This window comes from Triturus cristatus, chromosome 3_1, assembly GCF_964204655.1.
Source record: "Triturus cristatus chromosome 3_1, aTriCri1.1, whole genome shotgun sequence".
NCBI lineage: Eukaryota > Metazoa > Chordata > Amphibia > Caudata > Salamandridae > Triturus > Triturus cristatus.
In genome coordinates, this window is record NC_140583.1 from 260,279,431 (window position 1) to 260,296,428 (window position 16,998).

General features: G+C 42.4%; 1 protein-coding gene across 1 annotated transcript in view; it reads right to left on the minus strand.

Moving 5' to 3' along the window:
- PTPN9 (protein tyrosine phosphatase non-receptor type 9) overlaps positions 1 to 16,998 on the minus strand; it is a 256,693-nt gene that overhangs the window by 139,059 nt on the left and 100,636 nt on the right. Inside the window, exon 2 of the mRNA XM_085643844.1 lies at positions 4,849 to 4,992. Coding sequence (XP_085499970.1) covers positions 4,849 to 4,992 — 144 coding nt within the window. The remainder of the gene's footprint in view (positions 1 to 4,848; positions 4,993 to 16,998) is intronic.

Below are 16,998 nucleotides of genomic sequence, written 5' to 3' on the forward strand. Positions count from 1 at the left end.
GATTTGAAAAAGGCACAGGACATGGTGGTGAATCTATAAACTTACTTTTTTATATCGCAATACATAGAGGCTGCATGCACGGTCACAGCAAGGGCCTTTTGTGAATTTAGACTGAGTTCAATCCTTAATTACATAACATGGCAGTGACCGAGGAACATCTGGTAAGGATAAGCCTTGTATGGATGGAAATTTATGATTTTTATCATTTCCTATTCTTTATTTTTCACCCTTTTTAGGTCGAGGACTATCCGGTCTGCCGAAGGCAGAACCGGAAGTCGGAGATTTAATGTTTCCTAGAGTGGCTATTTAGCCCGCCTCTCTTTTTGCTTCTCTTCCATTGGCTGGCTTCCTAAACGGAGGCCAGCCATTGAAGGAGAGAGCCGTCCCTCCAAATAGGCTCCGTCTTTTTCAGATTCGGGGGCGTGTTCCCTGCTCTTCTTTCCACTTTTTAGCCACGCCCCCGAATCTGAAAACCGCCGCTGCGTTTCTCCGAGGCATTTCTGCTTCGCCTCGGAGAAAGGCAGTGGTGTGCTTGTTTACTGCTAGTCCAAGGTACAACACGCAGAATGAAATGCACTTCATAAAGCACATTCGGTACCCGCCCTGTGCCGTGTGTATTAACTGACTTAGTTTAATAATTTGGTCTAAATACTAATATCGAACACTCCAACGTGCATCAGGCTGAGCTGAGCATGTGGTTTCGACGACTTCCTTTTTGACAAACGTTGCAAGACACTGTGATGAATGCTCGCTCCCGCATCTCTGACCTGCTCTTAATTTGCCTGTGTAATTAATTGAAATTTAGCATATGAGGGGTTGCGGGCTACCTGTAAATGTGAAGCAATGTAACTTCATTTTCTACTTTCACGTTACTGAATTAAAAAGTGTCTTTTCGTTTATGTGAACAAGCCTCTGACGGCACAGGTGTCACGGTTCTCACGGGTGGATACAACCGCGGTTTGAAGTGCTGCTTCTAGTCGGAACCTTCGTAGACAGCGCCTAGAGTGAGCGGCTTCGTGACGCGGGCCGGGCGTCAGGGACCGTGAGGGCAGGAGAGTCTCAGAAGTCTCCTGTTCGGCAGACCTGACCCCGGCGGCACCGGGATCGGAATCCACAGGGTTAAAAGGTGAACTTGCAGTAAACCTGCCCCCTCCACGGCCGGGCATTAAACATTCACGGCCATCTGAGCGGGAGGCTGTCTCGGAGCGGCGCTGTCTCCTGACAGACTCGGTCTCGGCCACTCTCGGTTTCACCGGTGCCCTGCCAGGAAATCCATTAACGCCTTCACTCCTTGCCAGGCACAACAGCTCTTGGTTGATACTCGGTGGGTTAATGCACCGGCTACTGCCAGTGTAACCTCCACGGTAAACGACCCCCTTCTCGGCAAATTTAGAAGTGTGGGCGGGTTAATGCACAGCCTGCAGGGCTCTCGGTCTAACGGGAGCTCGCAGGGTCAGATCCGATTTGGATAACTTGAGCTTGATATATCTACAGGGATCACTCTGGTGCGTTGATATGTCTATCGGGATCTTTGTGAGACCTACAGGTTAAAGGTTGTATTTTTGGCAAAATAGATTAACTGGATAATGCACAACCTGCGGTCGCAATGGGAGTATACTATGCATCTGTATTGGGCCAATCACATTAACATAGCTCAGTGTGACAATACAACTGCTGTCGGAGCTGTGTGTCACATACAGGTTAAAGCCCACACTCTCGGCGAGGGCGCCCACGAGGTTGGTGCATTAACCCGTCGAGCTGTAAAGAGAACGTGGGGGGGGGGTGGGGGTGAGTGTCTAACCTGCAAGTCCCAGAGGTTCGAAGTCCAGAACAGAGCTCGTGCGCAGACCTGTGTGTTGCCCAGAGTCAGAAAGTGGGGAGCTGGGGTTGGTAATTAGACACCCATAAACTTGGGTGCTTCAAAACCAAAATCAGAAGCTAAACGTTTCCTCGGTACCGTGTACATTTGTTTCACATACTCCGGGATTGTTCGATAGCGCACATGCACTCCAAGGCGCAACATCTCTTAAACAACATTTAAATACATTATTTCCCTAGTTTTTTGTAAGCTTCCTTTCTGATTTTCGTACATTTTCGGCATTTGTTAGAGCTGTAGTTTAAGGGTTAAACACTCGCCTGCAATTAAACCCCCCTGCGGGTTACATCGATATGTTTTTAAGTATTATTCAAGTACAGACAGCGGTGCCAGGGAGGATTATTTTAAAGTTTCTGTTATTGCTTGTATGTGGTATATGCCTTAAAACTCCCACTGCCATGATTATTTATGTTGTACTGTGATTATTTTGTAAACTCACGCGAAATGCTCTGAAATAATTTACATTAATTTAATGCCAAACATGACACATACAAGATAAAACCACTTATTAGTGTGCATTATAAAATATCTACGTAACTGCGTCCCCTTAGTCCACACGCAGTGTCTGATAAACAAACCAAACAAAAAAAACATTATTTATATAAACAAGGTACTCCCTTTTTTATGGCAACCTATCTTAAGCTATATCTAATGTTAACTTGTTTTTCATATAGCGCTCCATACTGCTTTATTACCGTTTGAGCGCTGTAAATAATGGAGTGCTATTACCCAATGCATTTGTTCTCCCATTTACCAAACTAAGACGGATGGGTGGTCCTTGATGTGGCTGGAACTTGTGACCCAAAGAAACTCGTGTTTTAGCAGCGAACTTAACCCAGTGTGCCATTCACGTTATGTTGGCAGCGTGTCAGTTTCGAGCGAGTAAATCAATGTAGTTTTAAAAATAACTTACACCGATATCTTCTTTTCCAAGATTGCCCTTCAGTTTAATTGGAGTGCGGACATTTAAACTTTTAGAATCGTTGTGTCATTTATCAGGCTTGCATTTTCGATTCATATTGCTCTAAAACCTAAATCAATGGTATTCAAGAGCTCAGCTATCATACTGACGTATGCCATTCCAGCTCCTCTCTGCTGACCACATTTCTTTTACTTTTTATTATTTTCGTTTATGATACTTCAGTTTTTAGCGAAAATCCAATCGTAGGCCATTGCTCGACTTTTCTCCTCTCTTGCAAATGGATACCAGCTCTTGCAGGTCTGTACATTTTAGAATTTTTAGGTGTCCTAAATTTGAACAATCCTCTTCACCTGGCTCGAAATGTGAAGCTTAAAGTGTCAGAAACACAAAGTATCCAAGGTTCATGCCTGCTGCCTTAAACTGCTCCAGCGTGAATGTGCAAACTTACCTTGCACAAACACTGCACACGAAAACAAGCAAAAGTTATACTCCCACTGGAGCCAAGTTCAGCAGCGTGTGTGCTCCTCATCACGGGATCAGAACTCTGCAACATCTCACTAACTCACTTTCACTGTCTCTTTCACTACCTCTCTCTATCTCACTACATCACAACACCACTCTGCTTACATCTCACTATCTCACAACATCCCTCTCCCTCACTACATCACTGTTTCACTACCTCACTCTTTCTCACTACATAACTCTCTCTACCTCACTACTCCACTCTCTCTCAAAACATCACTACCTCACTCTCTAGCTCACAACCTCACAACTTCACTCTCTCTCACTCACTACCTCAATCACTCTCTATCTCACTACCTCACTCTTTCTATCTCACTAACTCACTTTCACTCTCTCTTTCACTACCTCTCTCTATCTCACTACATCACAACATCACTCTATGCTTATATATCACTACCTCACAACATCCCTCTCCCTCACTACCTCACTCTTTCACTACCTCACTCTCTCACTACCTCACTTTCTATCTCACTACCTCACTCTCTATTTCAATACCTCACTCTCTCTATCTCACTGCCTCACTCTCTCTCTGTTAATGCAATAGGTATGACATATGCAAAAAAAAAGCTAATGCCAATAGAAATGACAATGCCATTTATTTAGGGATACAAAAAAATAAAAAAATAATGAGCAATACCAATAGCTCTACCTATAATATTGCCGAGACCATTGCATTGTAAATGCTTGTTCCTATTGTCAACCCTGCACTGGAAATAGACTCCGCTTTTAATGTGAGATGTTACAAAGTAAAAGAGTTTAGAGATGAAAAGGCAGTGAACAATGGATGCTTAGGGTTATTTTAACTGAATATTTTACTTTCTTGTAATTGATCAATGCAAAGATTTGACTACAGGGAAGGGGCAAACAAAGGGGAGCAAGGGAGTAAATGTGCTGAAAAAGCAGAAAAAGCAATAGGAGTGACGGAGAGTAGGTAGGGCCTGAGCATCAAGGGTAAGACCGAAACTCCAATATGCTAATGGCATTGACTCAACTGGAGGGAGGGCTGCAGACTGGTATAAGTGCTGCAACACATTTCACGTGGAGATCGCCCACAACCGATTCTCACAATTCACAGCAAGGGGGAGGGTGATATTGGTAATCCGCTGATGGACGCTGACTGGCATTGGGTGCATGAGTACAATAAGAACATGACAGGCAACACAAGGTTACGTCTTACACAGTTTACCCTTCTTCATATGCCCACCTTACTCCACTAGTTCTACAAAAAATATATCCTGATCACCCAGATAGCTGTCCAAGAAGTCAAGCAGGGAATGCAGATTTATTTCATATGGTGTGGTAATGCCCAACCATAATAGGATACTGGGACAGAAAGCTAGGACCCATACAAACACGGCAAGTTCAGAATATGAATGGCATTCCATGGGGCAAAGTAAGGATACACTTAACATAATCAAAAATCTGCTTGTCATCTTCACGATTCAGGCAAGTATGATGCCCAAGAAGGTGGTGGACTTGTAGAGGACACACGTTAAGAGACTGAAGAGCGACTAGGCTCAGCACCTACCCTGTAGGAGTGGAAGAGTTCGATGGCTCTCAGCACATTGAATTTCCTGGCCATGAGGAACTTGACAGCCACATTCCAGGAGAGCGGAGACACATGGTGGTTGGCAGTCCATTTGTTGATCTCCTCCAGAAACCGCTTGGTAGCCTAAAGGACAAGAAATAGAGTGAGGGATGGAGATGCAAAGGCGACGGCAATGTTTAGTAGACGTGGTATACTTATTGCCTGCTGCTGTTTTCTTCATCACAAAATATCAATAATTAATATATTAATCGATCTGTGATATAAATCATCAAATAATGTACCTGTAAATTCTTAAATTTTCTGCCAATCAAATATGTCCTGTCCCATTCAGTTCATCCCACAATGACCCTCCGTTCGAATTTCACATGAAAGAGGATAGATATCTTCAACAGCTGGAAAAACGCAAGGCTTCCAGGCCTCTCCTGACTTAGTCAGGTTATATCAAACATTTCTTTCATGTAGTCTCCAGGGACAGAAATACTCGGTGCTACCAGACTTCTGTGGAATATTTTCTCAACGTGTGCCCTCCCACCCGGCTCCTGTTTATTCATTCAGTTTGTTTCACACACTGGAGCCAGTGTCCACATATAGTAATAAAAAGCGGCCCCTCACTTATGTGCGCGGTATGCGCTTCAGTGAGCTTTATATCAATAATGCAAATCTTAATTTTATATATAGTAATAAAAAGCGGCCCCTCACTTATGTGCGCGGTATGCGCTTCAGTGAGCTTTATATCAATAATGCAAATCTTAATTTTATTTAGTTTAGAAACGGGGACAGCTGGAGAATTTTAAAGGTAAGGAGGCGTAAGCACTTGTATTGAAAAGGCCCCAATGAACTTAAGCTCAACTTACTTAAGCGATATCTTGGGTTGTTCTTTAAGAAAATGCTCGAAAAAAACAGGACGAATGGGGTATTTTCCAAATTAGCTTTCACAAACTAGCAAAAAATCCAGTTTTCTGGAGGAGCATTAATAGAATACTGCAAGAAAGTCTTAACCAGCCATGGGGTGTCGGGACACACCATTCCCAAAATATCTTGAAATTGGCTAAAGAACTACACATTTACAATTAAAAAAAATCTTATGTGGTTTCAATGATCTATATATTTTTTAAACGTGTATAGTATCTTTCTTTATTTTGTCTTTCAATTCTGCCCCTTCCAAGTAGCTTTACTGTGAATCTACTTGAAAGGGTCAGTGTGGAAAAAGTAAAAGTTATACAATCTCACACTTGCAAGCTATGGACACCAGAATTGTACATGTTCAGAGAGTAGAGCTTCCGTTCAATCCAATCGCATTGGCTTACAGAATCAAGCAGCTGACCAACATACACCAATCATATAAGCTCCGTCCTCCCACAGTAGAAGCGACATCATAGAAAGCTTTATCAAGACAGATGATGAACTCCCTTCAGATGATGAACTCCCTTCAGATGATGAACTCCCATGAACTCCCTTCAGATGATGAACTCCCTTCAGATGATGAAATCCCTTCAGATGATGAAATCCCTTCAGATGATGAAATCCCTTCAGATGATGAACTCTCTTCAGATGATGAACTCCCTTCAGATGATGAACTCCCTTCAGATGATGAACTCCCTTCAGATGATGAACTCCCTTCAGATGATGAAATCCCTTCAGATGATGAAATCCCTTCAGATGATGAACTCTCTTCAGATGATGAACTCCCTTCAGATGATGAACTCCCTTCAGATGATGAACTCCCTTCAGATGACGAACTCCCTTCAGATGATGAAATCCCTTCAGATGATGAAATCCCTTCAGATGATGAACTCTTCAGATGATGAACTCCCTTCAGATGATGAAATCCCTTCAGATGATGAACTCTCTTCAGATGATGAACTCTCTTCAGATGATGAACTCCCTTCAGATGATGAAATCCCTTCAGATGATGAACTCTCTTCAGATGATGAACTCTCTTCAGATGATGAAATGCCTTCAGATGATGAACTCCCTTCAGATGATGAACTCCCTTCAGATGATGAAATCCCTTCTCACAAGTCTGGGAGCAGCAGACATTCCAGTAAACGCGGTGTAGTGCCATGGAATCACGTTTCCTCAACTAATTGTCCACGAAATATTCACTTTAAATTCACTTTCGAAACATCAGCTTGGCAGTTTTGAAAATACAAATATTTCACTACGAAATTGAAAGGTTGAATTTTGGATAAGAAAATCTACGTTACCAAACAGAAGCTTGCACTTTTAAAAGTATAGCTGTATTTTGGTCTCAATACGCCAGACATTTATTTTTAATAGACACGAGAGCTTAGCACTTCCAAGCACTCACACGTACTAGTGTTCCACACTGCCAGAATGCGCCTTTTAAATCCATTTTCCGCACATCATATGGCAGGAATCTGCATCATCACTATTATGTATGGGATGGCCAGGATTACATAAAGAATGGCCACATAAAGTAAAGGATAAGCACTATTGTGCAAATGCCATTATTAGTAAACGGGTAACCACAATTATGCTCTGTTTAGGCCACTTGTTTGACAAGCATAGCCAGAATGTCAGCAAAATGCCACGAAATGTCAAGTAGTGGCCACCAATATGCCAGGACCAGCTGGAAATTCGCCATTAGCACCACTTGTTTGTTAAGGATCAGCCACTAGGGATGTTCATAAAGGCCAGTATTATGCTAGGCATTGCCACAATGTTCCACTATTAAGCAGGGAATTGCCAAAATGTTACCAGAATGCCCCGATATATCAAGGAAAGGTCACTATTGTGCTAGAGCTAGCCAATACGTTGTGCAGAATGCCAAGAATAGATCACTAGTATGCCAGGGATAGTCAGAATGTCGCCAGAAACCCCACTAATTGTCAAGGATGGGCCAACATTAATTGTTCCAGTAGCAATGTCCACAAATGTCAGGTAAGGCCACTATGATGCCATGAACAGCCTTGATGTCACCAAGAACGTCCATTATCTAAGGATGGGCCCCCTATTACATGTGTCAAAACCAGAATGAATGGCAACTATAAGACAAGGATGGGGCGCTATTTCACTAGCAAAAGCCTAAATGTTGCCGAGAATGCCCCTAATACGTCAAGTATGGGTCCCAATATGCCAGGATGGTCACTACATTAGTAAAATGCCCCAAACATATAAAGGAAAGGCTGCTATTGTATCCAAATATTCCAGGGACCACAACATGATACTCATCAGTGTGCTACCAGCCAGGACTCTTGGCAGCCACCTACCCAAAACCACTCAACACATAGCATACTATTTACTGTTATTGTTGCGACAGTTGAGGAGCATAAGGGATCAGCAGAAACCCCGACTTTCATGAGTCATGGACTCTTAAACCGATCAAAAATGTCAGCAAAGAGCATATTTAACTCTCTACATTTGAACATATAATAATTATGAATGGTCCCCGGCACTTCACCAGTGCCTGAGGTGCCGAAACATACCATTAAGGGAACTTCCCGTTTAATAACGTTGAGGATGGAGAACATTGAACAACCTTGTACAAAAAGAAAAGGTCCCCATAGGTGGCACTTGGGTCATGGCTACCAAATCTGTAATTCATTGAATAAGGATGCTTGTCCAGTAGCCACGTGTTCCTACAGTGACGGTATATAGATGTACTCAGAACGTATAAATAATCCAAATTATAAATGCATCTCACACAAAAAGTATGTCAATGCGATGATGATTTTTGGCAATCAATGGCATATTGGGGAGGTTTTCTGTTTGAGGTGCCTCTAACTGGTAGGCAGTTACCATTCGAGGTTGATCACTTCCGTCATATGGGATGCAGAATGTGAAACCAAAGGCTGATTGAGCACACTTTTGACATGATTGAGCCCTGTGCCCTTCTGCTCTTCACTGTGCCTTGAAGCATCTGAAGTCAGGAGATGAACATCAGACTGAAGACAAGGAAGCGCAAAAAGAAAAAAACAAGGCAGCAGGCCTTTTCCATCTCTGCATTCAGGATCTGGACGGGCCTCTCCGTATCCATCAGGACCGCCCCAATGTTGCTCAGATGTAGGAAAAAGTTAAAGACGCACTTTTTAAAGAACACTACATCACAGTATACTAACAGGCCACCAACCAGCTACATCTCTAATTACTCATACTTTTGTTTGTCCTTGGTTCCACGCTATAGAAATATAATATCCATACAGGTGTTATTATTCACCATCCAAGTAGTACTGATTGTAAAGACCTTGGAAGGTGAAAGTCGAAGCCCACTGAGCTATCCGGCTGGTGTGAAATGTGGCCGCACGCTATCTGCATATGCGCTGGGGATTGCAATGAGTTTAGTTTGTATGCTAGATCACGTGTCAGTTTACACACAAATTTCACCTGAAGTGGTGAAGCAACCTTGCATAGTACCGAATACACAGAGCCTGATTTAGAGTTACACCGTCGGTAATGCTACTTTACTCCAGCCATAAAGAGGAAACTCCAACTGCCAATTGAGTGATGACATTTCTTAACACTGGTAGGAACTGCTGACGCAGCGGTTCCTGTCAACGTATGAAACGTTTGAAGGGCGGATCTGTCACCTTGATGGTACAGTCCGTCAAACCTTTAGCATATTTTTGTATTTTACAAGACAAAATCCCAAAGTGGAATTTTGTTTTTGAAAACACAAAGCTAATGACACCCAGAGCAGGGGAGTGGCCTCCCATGGTGTGGCGTTCATTCTGCAGTGCTCACCGCTGCTTACCACCAGGTTTTACCCCACGGTGATGCACAGTGAGAACTGGCCAGTCGACTGCTCACTCTATATCGGATGAACTGTCAAAAGGCCAAACTTAAGATGGCCTTTACTTTGTCGGGCTCTCGGAGGAGTATGTCAGCAACAGAGACAGAGTAGTCTTCGTCACTGACATACCTACGGTCTGACTGTCTCTAAATTAGGCGAGAGACTCATTTTAGCACAATGATTTGAGGCATGAAAGGTCCCAGCCAAATCCCTCAACGTTACTTGCCTAGAGTTCTAATGATTGGGGATTCATTTCTTCATGGCTGCGGTTTGATCTGAGGCTGTACTCTGAAGTAGACCAATTTATTTGGGTTTGTGTTAAACTTGGCCACAGCAAAATATGACTCAAATTCCTCCAACAGGGGAGGCATGGACCCCACAGATTCTGATCGCTACAGTATGATGTCATCAGCAAATATTGTAGAGCCTTGAGATATCTCACCCTCTATGTATTCATCTGATGTCTTCGCTGCCCCTGAAAGCATTGGCTGATGGATCCAAAGTGAGTGCAAAAAGGAAAAGTGAGATAAGGCAGACCTGTCTAGTGCTGCATTGAATGGCGATGGTTGGAGATTTACTGCCGTTGACCCACAAGTGTGCTCTCAGTAACGGGTGGCTGCCCAGGACCCACAACGAATAAAACATCAGAAAAGCCAAGGCACTGCACAGCCATAACCATGAATGGCCAGCCAACTCGGTCAAACAACTACCCAGCATCCAAAGATAGCAGCATGGCATTATTATGCATCCTCTGGGCATGTTCTAAGATATGGACCATTTTCTTTGAATTATCATCGCACTGGACCACACAATAAACCGTGATTGGCTTGGATCCCCTAATGTGTGAGCAGAGGTCCCAAGGCATTGCCCAAATACTTCTTAAAATCTTAATATCTATATTGAGGAGGGAAATAGGCAAAATCAAAGGTGCACATATTTCCAGAAAATGATCAGCACACACTAATTCATTAAATCAAGTGTGCAAGAAAAAAATAGTACTAGACATATGCAATGGAATTTTAAAAGATCCTTTATTCTTTAAGCCTTCACAAGGTAGCCAATGGTTTTTGATACCATCGATAGAGAAGAGTCGGAGGAGGGCGGCTTGTCGCCTTGATCACATTCAAATAGGTGCGGAGGCTGACATTGGCCTGAAAAGAATTTGATTAGGAATAAAACTTACCTTGGAATGCCTGGACCATAAGACATGTTTTATCTATGATGCAGAACGGGACTCTTGATCTTTAAAATCTGGAGCATAAATACCAGTAACCTTGGAATGACCATTTGAAATGCTCTACCTCCGATACAGAACAAGATTCCTTGCCTTTAAATTTTGGCGCGCAACTACCAGTACATATGGACATTACCGGTTTGAGCCCTGAAGAAGTCCTATAAAAGGACAAAACGCTTTAGCTACCTTGTGAAGACTTAAAGAATAAAGGCTCTTTTAAAATTCCATTGAATATGTCTGGTAATATTTTTTTCTTGTACACTTGATTTAATGGATTGGTGTGAGCTGATCATTTGCTAGACAATTGTCTATGTGAATTATATTCACTATTGAGAAATTATGAGGTCATATTTCTCTTGATCTTTGAACCACACAAAATAGATTCCCACTGTAATAATAGGTGCGGTACTGTGTCCAAGACCTCTTTGTAAATCGTTCAAAGAAGCACATGGTTGGATCCTTCCCTGTTCTTGGTATCACCAATATTGCAGGGTTTTTAATAGTACTGATGTGCGCAAGTCTCAAAAGTTATTGGGCAACTTTCTGCAAATACATTGTGAAAGAAAAATGGCAGGTTAGCTATACGGTCCTGGGCCTTCCCCACATTAAGTTTAGCTATGGCACTTATCACCTCGTTTTAAGAGACTATGACATTTAATGACTCTGCCTGGATAGCAGTTATTCCATGGCTCATGTGGGCCTTTAAACAGTTCTCCGTGTTGTGAAAAGAAGCCCGCGATGCCTCATATGTCCTGGTAAAAATCTCTCACTATTGCCATGACATCCACCACCACTTCCCCATATTGTTTTTAATTGCCCATACCCTGCCTGCATTGTGTGTGACCTTCACCTGGGAAGCAAATAGTTAGCCAACCATGTAGTGTAGCCTGCTGAATAGAATTGCTGTTTAATCTTTACAGGAGTAAATTCTATGCAGTGGCGACTGCTGATCAATTAAACTGGTGCGGCAAACATATGAGGCTAGCTTAAAATAAATGAAAGATTAACTTATCTCTGCCCTCGATGCTCGCAGCTCCTCCATCTCCTCGTCAGTAGATCCAACTCCCCTCTTCCAATCAAGGGGCTTCTCTCATGCTGCACAGGCAACATGACAGAAGCACCAGGATTGACTGAAGTGGACTGGCTCCAAGCTCACTGAGGCACTGGTGGCCTCTGTTTATTCTCCAGCCGGCTGACTTAGAGAGGCGGGTGTAGTGGTTTACACTGTGCATGTCAGGCTAGCCATCGTAAGATGGCCGGCCAAAGTGACCTGTGCAGTTTAAACTGGTGGAGTAAGATCCACTCCCCTGATGCCAGTCGGCAGTGGCCCCGCCCCCAAACACGGCTTGGGCAAAATAAATAACATTTGTTTTATTACCATTTTATTTTCTACCTTTTGCGGCGCTGGCAGCAGGGGGGTGATGCTCCTCTGCCCTAATAGAGGGGCCGCCGCTAATTCTGTGTTGTCCAAGTTGAAAGCTCAGACTTCGGATCTATGAACAACAGCTTCCTCCAAGTTTTCTTTGATAGGAATCATTTGTGTTTAGCTTTCAACGTGGCAAGCTGAAGCTCCAGATCTGCCATAGTTCCAGCTGTTATGTGGTCACATTAGGCCCCGGTAAGAACACCACCATTTTGCATGCTCACGTTTAAAGTGACACCTTTTCTTGAATGTTGTCACTTAACACACATTTGCTTACCTGCCTGTATGTGACAATATTCTCTGCAATAACTTTCCTTACATTTACATTTCTTCGTAGGCTTATTATCAGAGCCTTGAGCATTCTGTACGAGGGCTGAGATCACTGCCCAAAATGATGATGTTTGTTATTGTCCACTTGGCAACAGCTCTGTAAAGATAGAATCAATAATGGCATCCTGACTGTGGTTTCGGCATGGTAACATGGGTGAAGTTTATTATATAAACAACCAACTGGAGAAGAGAATCAAAACCGGTTTCAGAGATATCAATTAGGGCCTAAGAAATAGGTCCCTGTTGTAGGGAAGGACGCAACTGGAAAAACATGAACCAAACAATATCAAACATCAGACACCCACTCAAAATGTGAATATAAGTGTAAAGGTAAAGATATATGTACACCTTATTGTCAGTTTTTTTGGTATTTTTAATTCAGTGATTTACTTTCGTAATTCATTTTAATTGGTACAAAAAGACATTCATGATCTAATAAATACATAACAATAGAACATACATTTACAAAACAGCATTATATGTATAGTCATAAAAGACAGAGTTCAAGGCCCCATAAGTAAACAATCAGATTCATACACCTAATCATTCAATCTAAATCACATTCACCAATACACATCTCAAAATACGCAAATTATCCTTGGGTATACAGATGGATATAGTCGTTGGTGTATCTTCCAACGATGGCCAGATGGTACATAAAGAGAAAGGAGGTCGCTTGATTTGGCGAATGTGATTTAGATTGAATGAGTAGGTGTATGAATCTGATTGTTTACTTATGGGGCCTTGAACTCTGTCTTTTATGACTATACATATAATGCTGTTTTGTAAATGTATGTTCTATTGTTATGTATTTATTAGATCATGAATGTCTTTTTGTACCAATTAAAATGAATTACGAAAGTAAATCACTGAATTAAAAATACCAAAAAAACTGACAATAAGGTGTACATATATCTTTACCTTTACACTTATATTCACATTTTGAGTGGGTGTCTGATGTTTGATATTGTTTGGTTCATGTTTTTCCAGTTGCGTCCTTCCCTACAACAGGGACCTATTTCTTAGGCCCTAATTGATATCTCTGAAACCGGTTTTGATTCTCTTCTCCAGTTGATTGTTTCTAACCCCGCATAAACCGGTTCCTCATTGTATATTTGGGGTCCCCCCTCGTAAATGTTTTTTTTTTTTTTTTTTTAATTATATAAACATCACTTCTTTGTTGAGCCAGAAGAGCATTTTGCGGACACTGTCGAAGTCACCCCATCCCGGAATTCCAGCCCAGCTGAATCCTGTTCACCTCCTGAGAAGGATGGTGTCTAGCTCTACACCAAGATGGGCCCCCAAATGACACATACCCACAGGTAACTGTGGAGTCTTATTCAATCTGTGCCCTAGTCATCCCCTATTGCCCTTTAGAGCTTTCGTCACCAGCATGTCTTCATGTTGGGCTCACCCCGGCACGTATACCGGGCTCATGACGGCTCTTTGCACATGGCGGTCTGACGTCATCTTATTGCAGATGTCACCCATGCCACTTCCCACCACGTCTCTTCTGCAGACTCGCTGAAAGCTGGCTCGCCAAACATTCGGAAGCTCTGACCCCTGATGGCAGTCAGTACCGCCAAGGTGCCAGAAAGAGTGGCTAACTAGCACATGGTATTCACAATACTAATCCCATTAGTAGCAAGAATTGGCAAGGCCAATTGTTCTCACTTATAATTACAGTCAAACAAGAACGAATGGCAATTTTCAATGTCTATCAAGATCAATATTGTATCTTCCACCTTTCTGCTGCAGTTTTTCTAGTGACCATTAGGAGACATTGAAATGCAGCAAAATACGTGTTTAAACGCGGCTCTATTTTCTTAGATGCAATGTAACATTCAGAGCAGGAGAACAGAATAAATGACAAATCTGACAGCGAAACAAAACAAGGATTTGCAATGCAATAGGTCTCACATTTGCGAGGGTTTCAGCTATTGGTACGGGGGGCAGGAAACGGGAATGATTTTAGTACACGACCAGGTGAATGAGTCTGTGTTAATTTCGGCAGCCGCACATAACAAAAGAATGAAACGGATGTGGTTTTCGAACCTGAAGGTGCCTTGCGCACATCTTAAAAGCCTTGCAGGAAAGTTGGGTCTGCAGTAGGATAAAATAATTAAAGAAAATAGTGCTCAAGGGCTAAATAAACATACCGTGTAACCACACAAGTAAAAAGTCCAATCCTCATGGGAGGTTGCAAATGCAGACAAGGCGATACTAAGGAGGGACTAACAATCCTATTAAAGAATCAGAAGCAACCATACAGAAAGGACAGCAACAGGAGCCAATTGAAAAGATGGACGGAGAGTGGGCGGAGCTTCAAGTCCATACCAAAGTACAGCATGCCTTGCAGAGCAGCACATGTGCTGCCCAGGTTCGACCTAAAAAGCTCCTGTGGGCAGATCAAACACAACAGGGGAAAAAGTAACAACTAAGAGCAAGGCAAATGAGATGGACACTAAAGCCATCCAATCTTAAGCAAGGATTGGCTGCGTGGAGTATTGTACAGCTAGAGCCGTCTGTACCAATTCTAAGTCAAAAGTTCCCATAAGATTCAATCTCATAAGAAGGGTCTCCTTCATAACCACTGCAGTGAATCTTTCTCAATATGAAAGTTATCGACTTTTCAGTTATTGAGGAAAACACTGAAACCCTTTGTAACTGACCAGTTCTTCAAGTGGACACTTGCTAATAGCTGCATTGGGACGTAACTCTTAGCTGTCAGGCTGAGTCTGACATCCTAAACACTAGACTAGGCCATAAGCTTGGCTCACAAAATGATTAAATAGAGTAGGAAATGGAATCCGAGCCCAAAGGCACCCTGAAAAATCATTTTTCTCCGAATGCACCAGCAGCACAATGAATACAAAACCTTACAATGACTAACAGCAAGCAGGAATCAAGCTTGTTATCGGAAGACTGGGCTCAGAGGTTTTCGTGATTTACTGTCCAGACAACACATGATCACCCAAAGCCCATAAAAAAACACTAAGCAGGAGAAAGGTCGGGCACTGGAGTAGGGTTCAAGCCCCAACTATAAGAGAGAGAACATGCTCTATCACTCCGGCACATGAAATCTTCCAGAAGGCACTTGATAATAAATACAACAGAAATAAGCCATCAAAACTGCAAACTGAGAGTCTCAGATCTGAACACTAGGCCTCAAGGTTGCTCCTACCGAAATGATAATTCAAGAGCATGAAACGAACATATAACATGTACGCACAAATATATATTATTTTTTGTATCCATGTAAAAGAAGCGGAAGACAACATTAGATACGAAAACTTTGACATTTATAAATATACCCGTGATCATTCTTCAGGGGTGAAATGGAGCTCTCATTAACAACAGACATCACCGACATTTCAAAAGGGACTTTTCCTTGTAAAGTGGACTTGTTTTATTAAAAAGAAACTCGAGCGCACTCTTGGCACTTTTAACAGCCTATTGTGCATGTAACGGCACCTAAATCAGGTATACACACAATATTTTCACAAGAAAAGTATCAATAGTTTATGTATCTGAGTTGCATTTTCAAAAATCCTTGAGGTGCTCTGTGGTTCTTCAAACAATCTAGCAGGGGCAGTGGTTGGCAGCAATAGTGCCAGAAACCTTTCTGAAGATGAAGAAAAAGCAATCATTATTACTCCACCGTAATTGCAGTGCTTCACACCATGCTGGTATCGATCAGAGAATTAATTTGTGAATGATGAGCCTGCCGGTGGCGGGTCTCGAACTGGTGGCTTTGCCTTTATGCTCTTATGACAGAAGCTGTATCTCGATGCTCTCTGAGCTCACCAAATATTCCGCATATACAATCTTTGTAAGCATGCAAGGCAGAGTTAAAAAGAAGAGAAAGTACACGTTTTGCAGTGGCCGGCATGGGTTGATCAGGCACCATTGAAAACCTGAAACATACATACATGCCTGTAAACACCAGGTTTTGAAACGCAAACCTGAAGTATTGACCCCCGAGTTAACGTGTAGAATCGTGCATATGCTGACAAAAAATCATGAGAACCAAACAAGCAGCTTTTTAAAATAAATTATATGACCCAGGTTCTTTTTTTTTTTAGAGACACTTCTCCATCTTTCGGGTGGGATGGCAGTTCAATAATAACAAATCGTCATTAAAACTGTAAATGCGGTGATTCTGAGCCTGAAAAACAGAGAGCCAGTGGTATTCGCAGCCCCGTGCCATCCTTATTCAATACACATACTGTATGTAGAGAAAGGAAAAAGGATTGGTGCCCACCACATAGGCACTACAGAAGTGCAGTGGGTTGGTGTAGGGTGACCACCTCAACACTGTCCCTGGTCCTGAGCCCTCAACCCCTAAATCCTTTCTAAAAGTGATATTAGTCTACGTTGTCCAGTAGA